General features: G+C 48.4%; 1 protein-coding gene across 2 annotated transcripts; it reads right to left on the reverse strand.

The window, feature by feature from the left end:
* Window positions 1-600: 600 nt before the first annotated feature.
* FDFT1 (farnesyl-diphosphate farnesyltransferase 1) lies at window positions 601-18,641 on the reverse strand. Of its 2 annotated transcripts, XM_083605228.1 has the most exons (9): window positions 18,403-18,641; window positions 16,808-16,925; window positions 12,114-12,211; window positions 7,102-7,285; window positions 5,529-5,657; window positions 4,664-4,855; window positions 3,336-3,512; window positions 2,579-2,731; window positions 601-1,262 (listed from the first exon to the last, which is right to left on the reverse strand). In XM_083605228.1, the coding sequence occupies exons 2-9, from the start codon at window positions 16,907-16,909 to the stop codon at window positions 1,041-1,043; spliced, it is 1,257 nt and encodes a 418-aa protein (XP_083461354.1). In that variant the 5' UTR covers window positions 16,910-16,925; window positions 18,403-18,641; the 3' UTR covers window positions 601-1,040. The 2 variants fall into 2 exon arrangements, with proteins under 2 accessions (XP_083461354.1, XP_083461353.1); XM_083605227.1 differs by lacking the exons at window positions 16,808-16,925; window positions 18,403-18,641 and having other exon boundaries at window positions 12,114-12,549.
* Between the last annotated feature and the right edge of the window lie 1,012 nt (window positions 18,642-19,653).

Genomic DNA, 19,653 nt, shown 5'->3' on the forward strand with positions numbered 1-19,653 from the left:
GGTAAAGCAAAACAGAATTGCAGTGACAAACAATTGGATATGAGAAAAAAGATTTAAAGAAAGTGTTATAAGTAATTGAAATTAGGGGTTGCTGGAAAGATTTAAAACAGGGATGCAGAAAGGGGAGGTATGGGGAAGTCGTTGAAAGAAGGTTTAAGGAAAGAAAGGTTAAGAAATTATACGTGTTTATATGTTTGTTTGTTTGTTTGTTTATGTATTGTGTTGTTTTGTCATTTAATATGTGTTGAAAAATCAATAAAAAAATTATATATATAAAAAAAAGAGTGTTGGATGTCAGTAATATCAACCAAAGGCCTGGCTAAAAAGGTATGTTTTTGCCTGGCACCTAAAGGTGTATAATGAAGGCGCCAGGCGAACTTCCCTGGGGACAGCATTCCATAGATGGGGAGTCACTGCAGAGAAGCCCCTGTTCTAAAACAAGCCGGGGTAAATCCTTGGTAAATATTAGAACTTGCTGTGATTTCTAAATAAGCCCAACTCAAGATAACCACACCATGGACTCTTGTGCTTCTTTGGTCGCTGAATTTGAACAACTTGAATAAAAACGGAAGAAAAAGAGAGCAGGAGGCTTCATCGCAGTATTTTTTTTTCTTTCCCTTTTTACTGTCAAAATTCACAAGCAACAAAGAGGCACCTTCAAACACTCTAGTTAAAAAACACTCTATGTCAAAAACACAAAAAAAGACGCAGATCCAAACAGGTCTGCGGGAAAGAAATGGAAGGAAAAATATATTAAGACAGATTCCAATGACAGACTTGCCGGTAACCAGTTCCTCCAAAAGAGGAAGGAAAAAATTAGAGGTCTGGAAACTGTAATTTGTTAGATGCTTCAAAGGTAGCAAGTAATTGCTTTCTAGGTGAAATCTTCTGGCTCCAACTTCAGCTTGCAAGATTCCAAGCCCTTCTCCAACAGTCCTGGGACATCTATGAGTTCTCCCGTTCCCAAAGGGCAAGGAAATAATAACAGCAGCATATTCCATCCCACTGCGAAGGGCATAGGCATCCTTGGAAATCTGCTCTTAGTTCTCGCCTGTATGGACGTATTCCTCTGTGGCTTTCGACACGGTGCTCAGGTACTGCCAGCTCAACGCAGCTAAGAGCATCACGCAGGACAGGTAGATGGGAGAGTAATGGGTCCGAGAGACCAGGGCGCCGCTGGGTAGGCTAACGGATCGGACAGAGGCAATGATCTGCTGTATCTTGCTGGAGGAAGGATCTGTACTTGGGATCTTCTGATGGATCTGTGGGAGAGAAGAACTAGCTTTCACTAAGGCAGCATTCATCCAAACAGCTCTGCTGTTATTTATTGTAACACACCAGAAGTGAAGTGGCCACATTTTATTGCCTTAACACACCAGAATCAAAGTTAAGGTAAAGGCAAAGGGACCCCTGACCGTTAGGTCCAGTCGTGGACGACTCTGGGGTTGCGGCGCTCATCTCGCTTTATTGGCCGAGGGAGCCAGCGTACAGCTTCTGGGTCATGTGGCCAGCATAACTAAGCCGCTTCTGGCGAACCAGAGCAGCACACGGAAACGCCGTTTACCTTCCGCCGGAGTGCTACTTGCATTTTGACATGCTTTCGAACTGCTAGGTTGGCAGGAGCGGGGACCGAGCAACGGGCGCTCACCCCTTCATAGGGAATCGAACCACTGACCTTCTGATCGGCAAGTCCTAGGCTCTGTGGTTTAGACCACAGCGCTACCCACGTCCCAGAAGCAAAGTAGCCTTGTCTTATTACAGCAACAAACTAGTAGCAAATTCACCTCAAAACAAATAAAGCAGGTGTGGCGATCACACAGGGCCCCCGGACATTTGACGGTCTACTGACCCTGTGCCACCACTGTGTTTGCTTTCTTCGCTGCCACCAACCCGTTTCTCCTCACGGGTACACACGGAGTCCAGTCAGTTGGTATCATTAACAAATAATCAAGTTTATTTTATAGGCATGAACAAGCTTATGGTTTCAGTTAGTTTTTCTTGGCAGTTTCTTAATCTTAGTTCCTTAACTGTCCTATTCGTTCCTAACAACTTCAAACTGATTATCCCAACTAACTATCTGACTCCACCTAACACTTCCTCTCATTCTTTCACCACACAACTCGACCAACCCACAGACTTATATCCTCCCTCTTCCTTCTTCAACTCCCAACTCTCAGCTAACTTCCACACAACACCCAACTCTCACTCTAACTCCTCCTATCAGTTTCCACTGGCCAATCACATCACACTCATTTTAACCCTCTCCTTATGACCCACTTAGGAGGCAAACGCCACAGCAGGCAGCCCCCAAATTTGTCTGCCCTTAATTTCCAGCCCCATCAGTAGGTCAACTGACTGAGGTTTGCCAATCTCAAGTTTATAACCACACTATGCAACTTTTAGAAGACGTGAGGTCTTTGTTTGCCCTGTTGATGTTCATTTAAGTTGGGTTCGGTTTTGTAACTTACCTTGAAATGTTGCTGTATTTTATTCTGTATGTTGGCGTAAAACGCTTTGAGTATGGTTCTACCATGGAAAAGAGGCACAGAAATAAAACCTACGGCGATCATGAACTCACCTCTTCCACATACTGGTACATGATGGCTTTAACAGCCTGCATGTTTGTCGCGTCCATCATCAGAGTGACGGCTTGTCCCTTCCGAATCTTCACCACTCCCCGGAAGACTTGCTGGTTGTTGTAGCAGGCAGCCAACGTGGCGATGGCCATCACCTGGGGACCAGGAGTGGAGGGGGGAGAAGAAGAGAAGTCACAAAAACAATCCTGCTTGATTCTGGGCTATCAAAGGTCGTTAGATACATGTTCTCTTGACTTCCATTCATCCCCTTGTGTTATCTGAACTTCATGTGATGTTTTTGGTGTTTCAGTTTGTTGTTACTGTTTTGTAAAATGTATGTATTGTTCTAATAAAGCTTTTTTTTAAAAAAAAGGTCATTAGATACAAATAAATCCAGAGCAATGTACAGCACTCTGCAAAGGAAAGCTTACTAGCACATTTGTAACCTGAAAAAACACAACGTGAAGCAAACACAACTCGAGGTATGACTGTACAGCAGAAAAGCTGCCCAAATCTAAACAGTGCCACTGGAAGGAATTTTGTTTTGTTTTGTTTCTACATATAGCATATATTCAACACAAAAAACAGTGGCAATTTGTTGTTGACAAAGGACGGCTGGACATATAAAGGGCCCCATTACCTTCAGTAGCTTAGGGCCTCATCAAACCTGAATCCGGCCCTGTTAACGGGAGATGAAGGGAAACAGAAGAGCACAACCGAAGCGGGAGACAGCTTTGCAAGCCACGCGCCCCTACCCACCTGCGGAATAGCGCAGAAGTTGAAGACGCTCTGGTTCTTCAGGCGGGACAAATACGTCAAGACGTCAGGGACGTGGTGCAAGGCGTTGGTGATGAGCTCATTCATGCACTGAACGGCCTTGTCGATGTTCTCCGGCTTGGTCAGGTCAGACAGCTTCTTCGCATACTTGCTCCAAACCTGGGAGACACCGAGAAGCTATCAGTCATACAACTGGAAGGGACCCCCAACGGTCATCTAGTCTGACCCCCGTCGATGCAGGATGTGAACTGAGAGTGGCTATGCAGCCCTGCCCTGAGAATTTCCTCTTCCCACTAGTTCTTTGCTTACGTATTTAAGCTTGTGTGGTGTCTGTCTGTTCGTTTGCAACTTTCATTTTATTCCAGTTTTGTTAAATGATTGGTTTTTATCCGACTCGATACATTTTGTCCCCATTTATTATATATTTATTTCGTAAAATCCACACACCACTTTCTTTGTATTGTTTTTAAAAAGCAAACCTCAAAGGGGTTTACAAAGAGAACAAAGCAATACAATTATTGGTAAAAACAAAACAAACAAAAAACCTAGCCGAAAGAAACTATTTTAAACGTTGCAGGTGGTGGGGAATTAAATAAATTCGGCAATAAACTAGAAGCAGATCAAAATACCCAGCAACAGCCTACATATCTAGTTCCTTGTGGGGAGGAGGCTTATTGTATATATATTTATTACTTTTATTTACTTATTAAATTTCTGTACTGCCCGTCACCCAAAGACAGCCCTGTTTAGGGAAGTTTTTAATGACTGATTTATTATTATTATTTTTAGATATGTTTTAAACTGCCTAGAGTGGCTGGGAAAACCCAGCCAGATAAGCGGAGTATAAAAATTATTATAATTATTATTTATTATTTTATAAAAACCACAAAATACATACCATAGTATCATAGCCCTTTTTTAGGGAAGTTTTTAATATTTGATGTTGTTGCTTTTTTATTACTGATATTGGTGTTCTGTTGGGAGCCACCCAGAGTGGCTGGGGAAACCCAGCCAGATGGGCAGGGTATAAATAAATTATATATCATCATCATCATCATCAAATAAAGACAATACCCTACCACACACATAAGAGTTTAAAAGGCCATAGGTTGTTTAATTAGGCAAAGGCCTGGGAGAAGAGGAATGTTTTTGCCTGGCATCTAAAGATATGCCAGGCGAGTCTCTCCACAAGTGGCGAGCCACCGCGGAAAAGGCCCATTTCTCGTGTTCCATCAAAACAGGTGGTCTCCATCCCCTGGACCAAATGTCACAGCTTTCCCTCTCTTCTCTCTTGTCGCCCCTTGCTTTACCTCTTTGGGCCAAAACTCCCGGCCTTCGAGCTCATCCTCCAAGTAGTCCCGGATGATGTTAACTTTCTGCAGAAAAACCCCCAGGGAGTTGGCCAGCTCCGTGTCCTGCCCGACGATGGGGTCTTCCAGCTTCGACGCAGAAAAGAGCTGGGACAGGCCAATGCCCACCAGGCCAGCGACGTAATGGCAATACTAGAGAGAGAAATCAATCAATCAATCAATCCTAGCTATAGCATGGGTTTTTTTGGTTTAATCTACTTATTAAAAGGGCTGCAGCACTTGAGGCTTTCCATCTCCCTCCTTTGTCTGGCACACAGTAAGGGAGGGTTTGCATAAGCACAAACATGACTGCCAGTTTTCCACATCAATGAAAAAAAGCATTACGGCATAAATCTCAAAATAATTTCTTATTGTTTTGCTTTTGCTATTTATTTTGCGTTTTTGTTTTTGAGGCCTTTTCAGTTCATTTGTTTTTGCGACTGTGTGGAACGCAGTTCAGCTACTTGTGTGATTGTGCGACTGACTTCAGGTGTCTTTTAAAAATAGGATAGCTGCTTATTTCCTTGACATCCGATGGGAGGGCATTCCACAGTGCGGGCGCCACCACCGAGAAGGCCCTCTGCCTGGTTCCCTGTAACCTCACTTCTCGCAATGAGGGAACCGCCAGCAGCAATTGGAACAGGACAACGCAATAAAGAATAAGAAACACCCCGAGGAGCAAGGGGCGCACAATTTTGCCCGCCAACTGCTAAATCTATGAAGGACATCCCACACTGCAAGTTGGATCCATTTCAGCACATTTCCTGAACACACAGGTTTCAGCCCCAAGTAGATTCCCTGGGGACCCCTTCCCAAGTCTACTCACCTGGTCCCACTCCTTCTCAGAATCCACCTTCTTCTCCAAAAACTCAGCCATCCCCAGACCCATCTTGTGGCAGATGTCAGCAATCACATCTCGGTATATCTTTGCCAGGTTGCGGAACTCCAAGGAGATCTAAGGCGATAACCACAAGTGACAGGAGGAAACGAAACGAGCCAGTTCAAAACAAGGGTAAGGATGAAGTTTCTGCATTTAAGGGAAACGGACATATACACCTCTTTCTAGGGCCAAAATGTAACCAGTGTGACAAAGGGTAACCAGTTTGATAGTAGGCACAGGTCTACTCAGAAGTCAAGTCCCATCCAGTTCAGTGGAGCTTGCTCCCGGGAAAGCGGTTATGGGATTGCAGACAAAGAGCCCAGGAATTATAGCAACTTGAAGGCAAGGGTGGAGAACCTACAGTATTGGACTACAACTCCCATCATCTCTCATCACTCACTAGGACTGATGGGAACTGGAGTCTGTAATATCTAGAGGGCCACAGTCTCCCTCGCCCCTTGGTTCAGGACCAGATTATTGTCCAGCCGCAACTTTAAGGATGCATTTGATGTCATAACTTTTCCAAGACACCAATTGCCGAATCTTGCCTTCGCACTAATAGGGAACCAGCAGCTTTGCCTCTGACATTGCTCACAAATTCTAAGAAACCCAAAATGTCAGTGTGGTTTTGAAACCAGTGGTTAAAATCAGGTCAGTTGTGAAAGATCCAGCTCGCCATCTTGATGGGACCCAACTAGAAGAATAGCAAACCAAGCGGATGGACTATGCCGAAAGCGCAAAGTTGACCGGAAAACTCGGGAATCAAGAAGATAAAAACTTTACAAAAGAATGGGGGGAAATTATAAGCTATTTAAAAAGACTACTGTAAGCAGATGGAAACACTGGAAGGATTTTGATTTCACTTGTAGTGCAACAATCACCATGGAAAATATGGATTGATATAATAGAGTATGGAAGAAGATGCAGTTTTAATTGATTAGAATGGGACTCCAGGGAGGGGGGAGGGGGGAGTCCTGAGATTCCGGGGAATCTCTGTATATGGTTATGTTTTTGAATTTTTAAAATAATTTTGTATTGTAAAATCAAATAAAAATGATTTTAAAAAAACAAAACAGAACAAAATTTGCACATCTCAAAATGGTACCCAACTACATCCAAACACAGACGGAAACCTGCACTTCATTCTCTGGAAATTTAGTTATATCTCAAGAGGCGTCCAAATACTTAGCAATCAGGTGAGCAATTTCCCAGAATGTGCAGTAGTTAGACCAGTCTAAGATCTGTGTTTATCCCTTGAAGACTGAAGCATCCTCGGAGGCACTTAATTGAATTCGGGGGCCACACTGTTGTTTTTCTCCCCGCCATCCCACCTTAAAAGTGCTGCTAAACCCCCTTGAGAAGAGATGGCTCAGAAAGAGACCATCATAAAACCAACTTCCTATCTGCTGCCAGCAAGCACCCATTTTGCAGATACTATAGCAAACTGGCCATGTCAGGATTTGCACAGCCAACTTAAAAAGACCGCACGAATGCAGGGCCGACTGGCCAAATTGCTCACCGTCGGGAAGTCTTCTAAAACTTGCTTGTCTTTCTCATTGCTGTCCATGTATTTCCAGTCCGGCTGATACAGGTAGGAGTGGAAGTTGTGGAGCATGGGGACCTTGGTTTCCAGGTTGATCGTCATGTCGTCCTCGATCGTGTCCAGGGCTCGGAGCACCAGGTAGAAGATGCACACGGCATGGCTAAGGACGAGGAGGAAAGAGGTCTGAGCTGAAGGACTCTCCTAGCACAGGGGGTGGAACACACACCTTGCAAGCAGGTGGCTTCCCACGTTCGAACCCTGGCATCTCCAAAAAAGGCTGGGAAAGTCCTGCTTGAGAGCTAATAGAATAATCAAATTGGAAGGGACCCTAAGGGTCATCTAGTCCAACCCCCTGCTGCCAGTCAGTGTGGGCAGAACTGAGTTGGATGGAACGATGGTCTGACTCAGTAAAGAGCAGCTTCCTATGTCTCCATAGGTCCTAAAGAGACAGGATATTATTTAGGGCTGCCTCTGAGACCGTTTTAGGACAGAGCCTAGGACTGGCCGATCAGAAGGTCGGCGGTTCGAATCCCTGCAATGGGGTGAGCTCCCATTGCTCGGCCCCTGCTCCTGCCAACCTAGCAGTTTGAAAGCACCTCAAAGTGCAAGTAGATAAATAGGTACCGCTCCGGCGGGAAGGTAAATGGCGTTTCTGTGCGCTGGTCTGGTTCGCCAGAAGCGGTTTAGTCCTGCTGGCCACATGACCCGGAAGCTGTACGCCGGCTCCCTCGGTCAGTAAAGCGAGATGGATCTAATGGTCAGGGGTCCCTTTACCTTTACCTAAGACTGTTTGGTAGCCATCTATCCACCCACAACACAGAATACTCTACTCTGACCGGCAGCAGCTCTCTCCTGCCACCTGGCCCTTTCTACCTGGAGATGGAACCTGGCTTCTTCTGCACACAAAGCAGGTGCCCAGACCATGGAGCGAGGTCCCTTCTCCCCAAAGCATGTGCTACCAAGAGGTTACTCCTCCCCACAAACCAGGCCTTAGATTGGCCTGTGAAATGACGGGAAGCCAAAGGAGGAGAGAGAGAACGTTGTGTTTGGCAACTTCAGCCAGTGGGAAAGCTCTGTGGATCATTCGTTTCTATTAGGAGGGATTGCAACACACAGCTGCAAATAAAGGAACCGAGTATCGGCTCCAGATTAGCCTCCTGGTGCAACTCAAGAGTGCCAGCATCAACCTTGCAGAACCTAAGGAGAGCTGCATCAGCCCAGCGGCCCATCTAGTCTGGGCATCCAGTCTCCTACGGGGAAGCCAAGAAACCATCCAAGAGACCATCATGGCTGCAGCATGATGATGATGATGATGATGATGATAATAATAATAATAATAATAATAATAATAATAATAATAATAATAATTTTATTTATACCCCGCCCTCCCCAGGCTCAGGGCGGCTAACAACAGTAAAAATTACAGTAAAAATATAATGGGGGTGGGCAATTTAAAATACAGGTTAAAATGCAATCTCATTTTAAAAGTAGCCCATAGATCAAAACCATAATGGGAGGGAAACATAAGGGTCAGACTGAGTCCAAACCAAAGGCCAGGTGGAACAGCTCTGTCTTGCAGGCCCTGCGGAAAGATGTCAAATCCCGCAGGGCCCTAGTCTCTTGTGAAAGACCGTTCCACCAAGTCGGGGCCAGTACTGAAAAGGCCCTGGCCCTAGTTGAGACCAGTCTAACCACCTTGAGACTTGGGACCTCCAAAATATTGTCATTTGTGGACCTTAAGGTCCTCTGCGGGGCATACCAGGAGAGGCGGTCCCGTAGGTTCGTGGGTCCTAGGCCCACCCATGCCACCAATTGCAGTTTCCACAACTGGAATTCTGCAGCAGACAGCCTCTGACTGTGGAGGCAGCGCACAGGGCTGGTTGATATCTGAGTTTCAACATCATGATCTATAACCAGCTAAACATCATAATATGCCGATATATAACCATGTCTGAAATAAGGATGGAGCTATGTAGAGGCATTGGCTAGCTTCACGGTTTTTCCTGTATTGTGACTTTTGCCAAGACCTGCTCTTGTGATTTGCTGCCCCTGAGAGATATGAGCCAGCAGAGTTAACAGAGGCTGCAGGAACCGAGAGAAGCATTGGATAGCTTCATGGTTTTTCCCACATGGTGATTTTTGCAAACACACATCATGATTCGCGATACAGTGGTACCTTGGTTCTCAAACTTAATCCATTCCGGGAGTCTGTTCAACTCCCGAAACTGTTGGAAAATGAAGGTGCAGCTTCCAACTGGTTGCAGAAGCCTCCTGCACTCAAGCAGAAGCTGTGTCAGACATCTGGCTTCTGAAAAACGCTCACAAACCAGAACACTTACTTCTGGGTTTGCAGCGTTTGGGAGCCGATTTGTTCGGGAGGCAAGCCGTTCTAGTACCAAGCTGTTCAAATTCCAAGGTACCACTGTATATTGCCAGGTCAATAACTGATATCACGATATGGACTTAAAACCGGTTTTGGACAATATATTGTTATCTTATTTAACTTTCCAAAATTCAGTCCAGTTATTTGCTATTATGATTACAGATCAGCCCCACTTTCCTGGATGAAACACTTCGTTTTTATATATTTAACTGCGCCAACTTGTTAAATGGGCAGCAAGACTGGGTCACCCTCTGCAGTCTGGCTGAAGCAATTTGCAGAAAACCTCCTGCATTTTTTTACCCCACGCAGACACACACACTCCGCTATGTAGAGGGAACGGAGTCATTGTCTGCAATTCGCCTTTCACTCTTTCTCAGAGGCAACTGAATTAAAGTTAATTGCTCTGGAGCAAACCCACGTGTACCCATAAAACAGGGCGGAGGAGGAGGCCCGTTTGCGGTGATGCAAAGGGCAGCTCAGAGAATATCTTGAACTTGCTAAGGTGCAACAGGTGTGTGCTGTGCCAGAATAGGTTGTGAAAGACACAGGCCCAGAGCAAGTAACAGCAAATGTTCAGAATTCAAATAGACAAAATGCAGAGCATGTCAGGGAATTCCAAGAGGTCCAAAGCCAACGATTTAACAGAATCAATTCAATATTTACAGCAACAAAAAAGCAATCTAGATTTCAGTAGGGGCTAGACTGCATGCTGCTGGCTCCCATATCCTTACTCCAGAGGAGACTGGCATTGCACCAGCAAAAGGCAAATGTGAAAGCAGGGTGCTGGACTAGGTGAGCCACTGGCTTATTGAGCAAGCTGTTCTTATGGTCTTAAGAAAGGTTGATGCTGGAAGTTTGAGAATTGTACCAGGAGAATTGTACCAGGAGGCTAAGCCAGATGCAATTCCTTCCTGGAATTGCGTTTTCACCGCCTCCTAAGAAATGGACGTCGGATCTTTTTAAGTTGGTGGAAGCTGCCAAACCACGGTGTTCTCTTGATTTCACAGGCCAACCCAAAACCTTGTTTGGGGGAGGAGCTGTCTGCTCAGCAAGCAGAGCACATGCTCTGGGACCTCCCTCCATGCTAAGGGCACTGCTGTTTGGCATGCAGAAGGACCCAGGTGCAACACCCACCATCTGCTGGGGAGAGCCATTGCTGGTCAGAGCTGACAGCCCTGGGCAGTCAATGGAGAAAACAGCCCAACCAGGCAAAGGCTGCCTTACACAGAACCACAGAGCTGGAAGGAACCCCTAAGGGTGATCTAGTCCAACCCCCTGCAATGCAGGAACTGCAATGACAAAACCTCTATTTAAAAATTTAATAAATAATAATAAATAAAAACCTCTGTCCATTCTATATATTTCCAAGGGTCCCTGGATTTACAGAAACAGTCCTGGTTTCTGATTTGATCCCACAATGTCCCCATTTTCCTTAACATGTCCCTATCATAGCTGTCAATGTTTTCCTTTTTTTAAGGGAAATTCTCTTATTCCAAATAGGATTCCTCGCAAGAAAAGGGAAAAGTTGATAGCTATGGTCTCTATTTTCATCAGAGAAATGTCAGAGGGTGTGGAGTTAGCCAACCCCTAAGCCATCTGAAGGCAGCACTGTATAGGGAAGTTTAATGCTTTGTTATGTTTTTATATATGCTGGAAGCTGCCAAGAGTGGCTGGGGTACATAACAACAACAACAACAAATTATTATTATTATTATTATTAATAATAATAATAATAATAATAATACCCCACCCATCTGGCTGGGCTTCCCCAGTCACTCTGGGCGGCTTCCAACATAATATTAAAATACAGTAATGCATCAAACATTTAAAGCTTCCCTAAACAGGGCTGCCTTCAGATGTCTTCTAAAAGTCTGGTAGTTGTTGTTCTCTTTGACATCTGGTGGGAGGGTGTTCCACAGGCTGGGTGCCACTACCGAGAAGGCCCTCTGCCTTGTTCCCTGTAACCTCACTTCTCGCAGGGAGGGAACCGCCAGAAGGCCCTCGGCGCTGGACCTCAGTGTCCGGGTAGAACGATGGGGGTGGAGACGCTCCTTCAGGTATACTGGACCGAGGCCGTTTAGGGCTTTAAAGGTCAGCACCAACACTTTGAATTGTGCTCATCAGAGAAATGTTGGAGAGTACAGTATTACGAGCCAGCCTTTCTGAACCTTGTGCCTCGGAAGAGTTTAGGACTCTCTCAGCTCCCCAGCCAGCATGTTCAGCACCTGGGGGCTGATGGGAGTTGTAGTCTAGCAAGAGGTCGCCAGATTGCAGGAAAACCTACCCAGGCTTTGCAGCGCTGAAACTTCCAGGCTCCAGCCCCGCAGGCGGTGCCAAGCCGAGCACAGGAGCAAAGCTTCTTTTTTTCGCGATCACTCGGAGCGCACTGCCTGGCACAGGACCTCGATTCGGATTTCACTCCTCCCCCAGGGGGAGGGGAAAAACCCACGAAACTTGCAACCATAACAAAACCCGTGCGCGCGCACGGTTAACCCTTTCCTTGCCAGACCAACGCAGTTAACCCTTTCCATCCTTAGCCAGCGTGCAAGCTTGCCCGCCCCTCGCTCCCTGCGCCCCGCACCCGCCCGGGTCCCGGGAAACTCACCGCAGCTCCCCGTCGAGGGCTTGGATGACGGCGGCGAAGCTCCGGCTGGTCTGGTTCAAGTACTGGTAGCAGCGGCGGAGGCTGTCGCTGAGCGAGTCCTGCAACAAGAGCACAGAGGGCGGCGGCGCGCTCAGGAAACGGGTCCCCCGGGAAGCCAGCGGCGGCGGAGCCTGGGGCTGCTGGAGGCGGTGCGGGCCGGACGCCGAGCGCACCCGGCCCCCGGCCCAGCAGCAGCTGCTGCAGCCGCCGCCCGGCCCCGATCCTCCTGCTGCTCCTCCAGCACGGGGCGGGGAAAGGGCCAAAGTACGCTTGAAAAGGGAGGTTGCGGCTTTGGAGGGGCCGCTGGCCATGGAGAGGGAACGAGGGGCGCGCCCGGGCGCCCGGCTCAGCGGGCCAGCAGCGCGGCCCCCGCCTGGCCCCGTGCCATGGGCGCGGGGGAAAGGATCCGGGGCGCGCGCAGCCAGAGGGGAAGCGGACACACCCACCGCCCCTTCCCTCGGCGGGGAGGGAAGACAGCCGAGGCCGGCCCGCCTCCTTCCCTCCCCGGGCGCCGCGCCTGGCCGACTTAACCAACCCCGAGCGCTCCCTGCAGGCTCTTTGCAAAAGCGCCCTGGGCGAAACAAACTCCAGCTTTTCCTTTCCGCCTCCTTTCCCTTCATTCAAGGGGAAAGAGATCCCCCACCCCACGCCACGAAAGCGCAGCGGGATCCACAGCGCGATCCTAGGCACTTTTAAATTGCCATCTCGTTTCTCGCCGTGTTCGAATCTCCCACCTTTCCCCAACAGCCGGAGGCTCTTCTCCTGCTCCCGGCGTTATCCTCGCAACCATCAACCCTGCGAGGTGGGTCAGGCTCCGAGTGGCGAGAGACTGCGTGCGGACCTGAACCCGGGTCTCACGCGGTCGGGGTCCTAGTCCGACGCCTTAACCACTAAACAGCACTTGGGCTTTACCGTTTGCGCATCTTGGAGCGTATGAAGACTCCTGCGTAACCGAACGGCACTGCTTTTATTATTTCGATTGTTACTTGCTAAATTTCTATGCTGTCCTTCCTCTTAGGATCAGGGGGCAGTTTTCAGTATAAAAGAAATCACAAAAAGACATGACAAACGTTTTCTCCCCACACCCATGCCGAATTTAAAACGTCCTAGTTTGCTAAATTAGCCAAAGGCCTGGTAGAAGAGGTATGGTTTTGCCCGGCACAGTATTGAATATGCAGCTAATAACGAAAACAGCCTTATAAAACTTTTTGCTTGACTTAAACTGAGTATCGCCTTTTATCCAAATAGCAGCCCAGCGTAAGAAGTTGAGTTATTTGGTTGTTGCTTTGTATGCATTGCTTGAACACCAGCTTCTAGGAGTAGGGTGGGATGGTTCATTAGTTATGTGCTGAAATAATTTAATAACATTTATTTAAAGATTGTGTCTTTGCTGAGAAGCAAGTCCCTCTGAGCTTCCTGGCACTTACTTTCTTAGGGCTTAAGTCCCCTGCTGGCTTTTCCTACTTGCCAGGTTAGTGCCAGAGCTGTTCAGCGATGCTGTCTTCAGAGTCAAGATGCCAACTGCTGCACTTAAATGTTGGCGTCTCATGAACCCAGTGTTGGGGGGGAGGAAATCTGTGATTTGGGCCTTCAACTCCCATCACTGTGCGAGCACACAGAAATATACACACCACCAGAAGTGAACACGGATGACAAGAGAGGTAGCCCAACAAAGACCTAGTGGAGAGGATTCAGCAGGGCTGACATCTGCACCCTGGGGGCATTCCCGGGCTCCAGTACCTCTCCCCGTATGAACTGCCCTGAACCCCCGCAATCATCATCTGAACTCCTTCTTCGTGTGCCTCCTCCATGAGATCTGGAGGGTGGCAACACAAGAACGGGCCTTTTCTGTGGTGGCTCCCCGCTTGTGGGATGCTCTCCTCAGGGAAGTTCGCCCAGCACCTTCATTGTATATCTTTAGGCGCCCGGGGAAAACATTCCTCATCTCCCAGGCCTCTGGCTAATTAAACCATATCTGCCCTTTAAAGAGGGTGTGTGTGTTATTGTTTGTTACTATTTTTGTATTTTTACGTTCTAAACCGTCCTGTGATCCTCAGATGAAGGAAGCTTCCACACCTACTGTCTGGTAGCAGTGGCTGGGTCCACAGAGTCACACTCACAGAGTTTTAAATTTCCTACAAGATCCCAGAGCACCCAATGTGGCATCACCTTGGAGCACTGTGGGAAAAGGACATGATGGCGGGTCCCCAGTCTCAGCTGCTCCCACCAGGATGCACAGACTGGCAAGTTGCCAGGGAACCCTGCAGACACAGAGCCAGCCCTGGGACTCAGCCAGACCTTGGCCAGCTAACCCTTTGCACTAAAAGCAGGGCTGGGGAACCTCAGACCCCGGGGTGTGTGTGCTAAACGTGGCTCCCAATCTGGCCCCCAAGGCTCTCCCCAGCCAGTGGGCCCACTCAACCCAAGGGGTGTGTTCCTTTTCGGTCTGGCCAAAACCCCCTTTGACTTGCCTGGATGAAGGATGCAGAGTGGTCTGTGAAATGTGCCTGTAAAAGTTGCTTACCATGCAAAGGGGGAAATTACCGTATTTTTTGCTCTATAAGACTCACTTTTTCCCTCCTAAAAAGTAAGGGGAACTGTGCGTGCGTCTTATGGAGCGAATGCAGGCTTAACAGCTATCCCAGGAGCCATAACAGCAAGATGAATTGCTGCTTTCACTCTTGCTGTTCTGGCTTCTGAGATTCAGAATATTTTTGTTCTTGTTTTCCTCCTCCAAAAACTAGGTGCGTCTTGTGGTCTGGTGCGTCTTATAGAGGGAAGAATACGGTATATTTGTTGCTTCTGCCCCCACCCACCACTGGCATTTGGGCCTCCCCCCGGAAAGGGAATGTGGCCCTGCACTAAAGGAAACGGGTGTGTGGATACTCTGCACATCCTAGGAGAAGGAGAATGCACAATTCCTGCCTTTTCTCTTTAAATTAAATCTTCTGCTCTGGAATCAGAAAGAACTAGCAGCAGGAGGGTCGGGCGTTGGGCAAGGACCTGGGAGACCAGGGTTCAAATTCCCACTCAGCCATGAAGCTCACTGGGTTACCTTGGGCCAGTCACTGCTTCTCAGCCTAACCTACACTACAGGCTTGTTGTGGATATTAAATGGGGAAGGGGAGAACCACATTAAGCTCCTTGGAGGAAAAAGCTTGGAGGTAAAAATGGCAAGAAATAAGTGCAGCAGATAAATAATAAATAAATATGACCACAAGGGTTTTACTTAATTGCCTTCCATTTTCAAAGATTTCTTGGAGAACTTGGGGCAATGTGAAACAGCAATGAGGCGAGGGAGTTGTGCAGGAAAGTTTGGATCCCACATCACTGCATCTGGCATTCAAAGTAGCCCCCCACCCAGCTGCTACTACAAGAAGAAATTTCCATCAAGTGCTCCAAAACAGCAGTTCCAGCATAGTGCGATTTGGCCCCAGATCCTGCTAGAGATATTTGGTGGAGGGAAAGGGCTTTTCGCTTTAAAGAAGAAAGGAAGGAAGAGAAAGGAAGAAAACGGAACAAAACTATTTGTCCAGAGGACAGGCAAGTTGACTGCACATATAAAGTCATAATAAAGAAATATAATTGATACCTTTCATAAAATCTGACAGGCAGCAATTGATAATTAAGGTGCAAGAGTGCTTCTTCATACCATGAGCCAATAGTGATGGTCCGATTTAAGACCTGTCTGGTACTGTAATTTCACAATAAAGAATTTTATTTGATTGCTATAAATTAATATTTTTCCAATTATTTCTTGTCTGTCTTTGTTCCTGCCTCCCCTGCTCCAAATCCTGCATGTCTGACATTAGACTGTGGACTTTGGGAAACAGTATGAATCCATTGTCTCTGGCTAAACGGCTGCAATTAATAGACTAAAGTCGTGTTTTAATATGTCTGAAAATAATTTACAGATTTCAGAGTCTCTCCAGCCCCCCCCCTTCTGAAACCATTATTTCTTCTCTCACTCCCTTGACAAGGTAGAAGCATGGAGCAGGAAAAAACAGAACGGGAAAAGAGAAAATAAGACATACACCCCATACAACAACTCATCTCCATCTTTTTCTATTACCTGTCTATTTTATCTATTAAAAAAATATTTTTATTCTGCTTTTGTGCCTGAACATGAGCGACTCGAGGAGAGTCACAACCAATCCAATAAAAAAACATGCCAAGCTGATGTTTTCGCCACTGAGCTACAGCCCCTTCCCAAACGATGTTTGGGCAGCACCGCTAAATAGAACTTCCATGTTCAGAGGCAGAGTATCACTTAATATGCCAGTTGCTGGAGGGCAGGAAAAACATTGTGGGAATGCAATTTCCTTAATGGCTTGATGATGGGCTTCCTGGAAGTGTCGGTCTGGCTGCTATGAGGTCTTTTGGCCTATAAGGTCCTTTGGCCGCTGGGAGCAACAAGATACTGAACCATCAGAGACTGGCAGTGCTCTCCAGAGTTTCAGACGGGAACATTTCCAGTCCTGCTGAAGAGACACTGAGCATCGACCCTGGGACACTTCAGGCACTGTAACCACCAAGCTAAGGGCCTTCCGTGCCAGCAAAATTAAAAACCAGGGAACAAGCAAATTAAAAACCAGGGAACAAGACAACCCATTCTTTCCACACCCATTCAACACAGTGCACTGTCGCTCACTCACCTGGTCCATCTTGGGCATCACCGTCTTGTAGCCTCCCATCTTAAACCTCACCAGGTTGTAGAGCTCCTCTGGGTGGCCCAGCCATCTCTTGAACAGCTCCATCAGCTTCCAGTCTCACCTGTCAATTTGTGGGTGTCCAGAGCGATAAGATTTAATGAGGACCTGCCCTGCCCAGCCTTCTCCCCAAATCCCTCTTTTTTTCTCCACCCTTTGGAACCAACAATTTCCTTTTCTCCTTTTAATTCTTCTTTCCTCTCCCACTCCCAATTTCTTATTCCTCCTCCTCCTCCACCTGGCTTCATTCCCCTACTCTAGCCTTCCCCTCACCTTTTACTTTCCTTTTTACCCACTCTTCTTCCCACCCACCTGTCTCCTGACTTAATTCACCCCTTCTAGATCCCAACCCACCCTTAAGCCTCCCTCTCCCTGGTTTCTAGTTCCTTTGATGTCGTCCCATTCCCTCCCTACCTACGATCCTGCTGTGTTCCTCTTTCCCACCTGCCTTAATTCGCCCCTTCTATATTCCTGCTTTACCTTACCTGGAGGTTTCTAGTCTCTATGAGATCTTTCCCTCCCTTTGCTCCACCTACCTATATACCAACTTAGGACACCACTCTGTACCACCCCACCCATACCCTCCTTGGAGGTTTCTAATCCCTATTACGTCTTCCCTCCCCTCCCTCCCTGTGATCCTGTAATTTTCCTCTGTCCCACCCACTCCACCCCCCTGGCTTAATTCACTCCTTCTCTGTCCCTCTAACCTTACCCTCCCTGGAGGGTTCCTAGTCCCTATGAGGTCTCCCCACTCCCCTTCCCCCACCTACCTACCTACCTGTGACCCCACTGTTTCCCTCCTGCCCCACCCCACCCCGCCCCCCACCTTATTTCGCCCACCCTTACTGTCCCTATAGTCCCTATGAGGTCTTCACTCCCCATACCTACCTACCTACCTGCCTACCTACCTGTGACCCCACCGTTTCCCTCCTGCCTCCACCCCGCCCCCTGCCTTATTTTGCCCCATCTGTTTCCCCCTGCCCACCCTTACCCTCTCCTTGGGAAGGCTTCTAGTCCCTATGAGGTTTTCCCTCCCCATACCTACCTGCCTACCTACCTACCTGTGACCCTGCCGTTTCCCTCCTTCCCCCCACCTTATTTTGCCCCATCTGCACCCCCCTGCCCACCTTTACCGTCTCCTTGTGAGGGTTTCTAGTCCCTATGAGGGCTTCCCTTCCCTCCCGCTACCTACTTAACTACCTGCGACCCCGCTGTTTCCCTCCTGCCCCCCCACTCCGCCCCCCCGCCTTATTTCGCCCACCCTTATCATCTTCTTGAGAGGATTTTTAGTCCCTATGTGGTCTTCCCTCCCCATACCTACCTATCTGTGACCCCGTCGTTTCCCTCCTGCCTCCCACCCCGCCCCTGCCTTATTCCGCCCCATCTGCACCCCCCACCCACCCTTACCGTCTCCTTGGGAGGCTTTCTAGTCCCTATGAGGTGTTCCCTCCCCATACCTACCTACCTACCTGTGACCCCGCTGTTTCCCTCCTCCCCACCTCTTATTTTGCCCCATCTGCACCCCCCCTGCCCACTCTTACCGTCTCCTTGGAAGGGTTTCTAGTCCCTATGAGTCCCTGGCGGCTCCTCTTCCTCCCTCCCCGCCCGTACAGCCTCCTCTGCCGAGATGCCCGGACAGCCCCGAAGAAAGGGCATCGCCATCCTCCCTCCTCTGCCCCCTCCCCTCCTGTCCCCTCAACGGCCGTCCCCTAGCAGCAGCCAATCAGCGGGCGCCGCACCCGGCTCGGAGGGCCGATAGGCAGCCCGGTGGCCGCGCGGCGCTGGCGCCAGGGCCGCGTCGCCCAATGAGGCCGTCGCGGGGGCTGGCGTGACGGCCGCTCGGCGCCTCCGGATTGGCTCGGAGGCGGCATGGGTGAAGATGGGGCGGGGCGGGGCTTCGCAAGCAGCCGGGTTCCTTAAAGGGGCCGCACGCGCGCCCGCTACTCTTGCGCCGCCGCTGCTTCCTCGTTCCATCATCCTTGCAAAGGTTGCGTGTGACCCCCAGGATCGCTGTGGGGCGAGTAAGGGTGAACGCAGAGACACGCAAATAAACACAAAGGCAATGGTGCAATATATCTAGAGGCGATGGTGCAATAGGAAACCTGGCGTGTGTTCACAAACAGCCAGGAATATCTGTGTTATGTGCAATCTAAATCTCGCCTCGTGGGTACCTGATAATTAAGCTGCGCTACTGCTACTGAGTTACTGCTACGAAGATCATGGCCACTGGTCCCATCACCTCCTGGCAAATAGAAGGGGAAGAAATGGAGGCAGGGAGAGATTTTACTTTCTTGGGCTCCATGATCACTGCAGATGGTGACAGCAGCCACGAAATTAAAAGACGCCTGCTTCTTGGGAGAAAAGCAATGACAAGCCTAGACAGCATCTTAAAAAGCAGAGACATCACCTTGCCAACAAAAGTCCGTGGTTTTCCCTGCAGTGATGTGTGGAAGTGAGAGCTGGACCATAAAGAAGGCTATCGCCGAAGAATTGATGCTTTTGAATTCCGGTGCTGGAGGAGACTCTTGAGAGTCCCATGGACTGCAAGAAGATCAAACCTATCCATTCTGAAGGAAATCAGCCCTGAGTGCTCACTGGAAGGACAGATCTGGAAGCTGAGGCTCCAATACTTTGGCCACCTCAAAAGAAGAGAAGACTCCCTGGAAAAGACCCTGATGTTGGGAAAGATGGAGGGCACAAGGAGAAGGGGATGACAGAGGACGAGATGGTTGGACAGTGTTCTCGAAGCTACCAGCATGAGTTTGACCAAACTGTGGGAGGCAGTGGAAGAC

Source organism: Podarcis filfolensis (genome assembly GCF_964270895.1).
Source record: "Podarcis filfolensis genome assembly, chromosome: 3".
Taxonomy (NCBI): Eukaryota; Metazoa; Chordata; class Lepidosauria; order Squamata; family Lacertidae; genus Podarcis; species Podarcis filfolensis.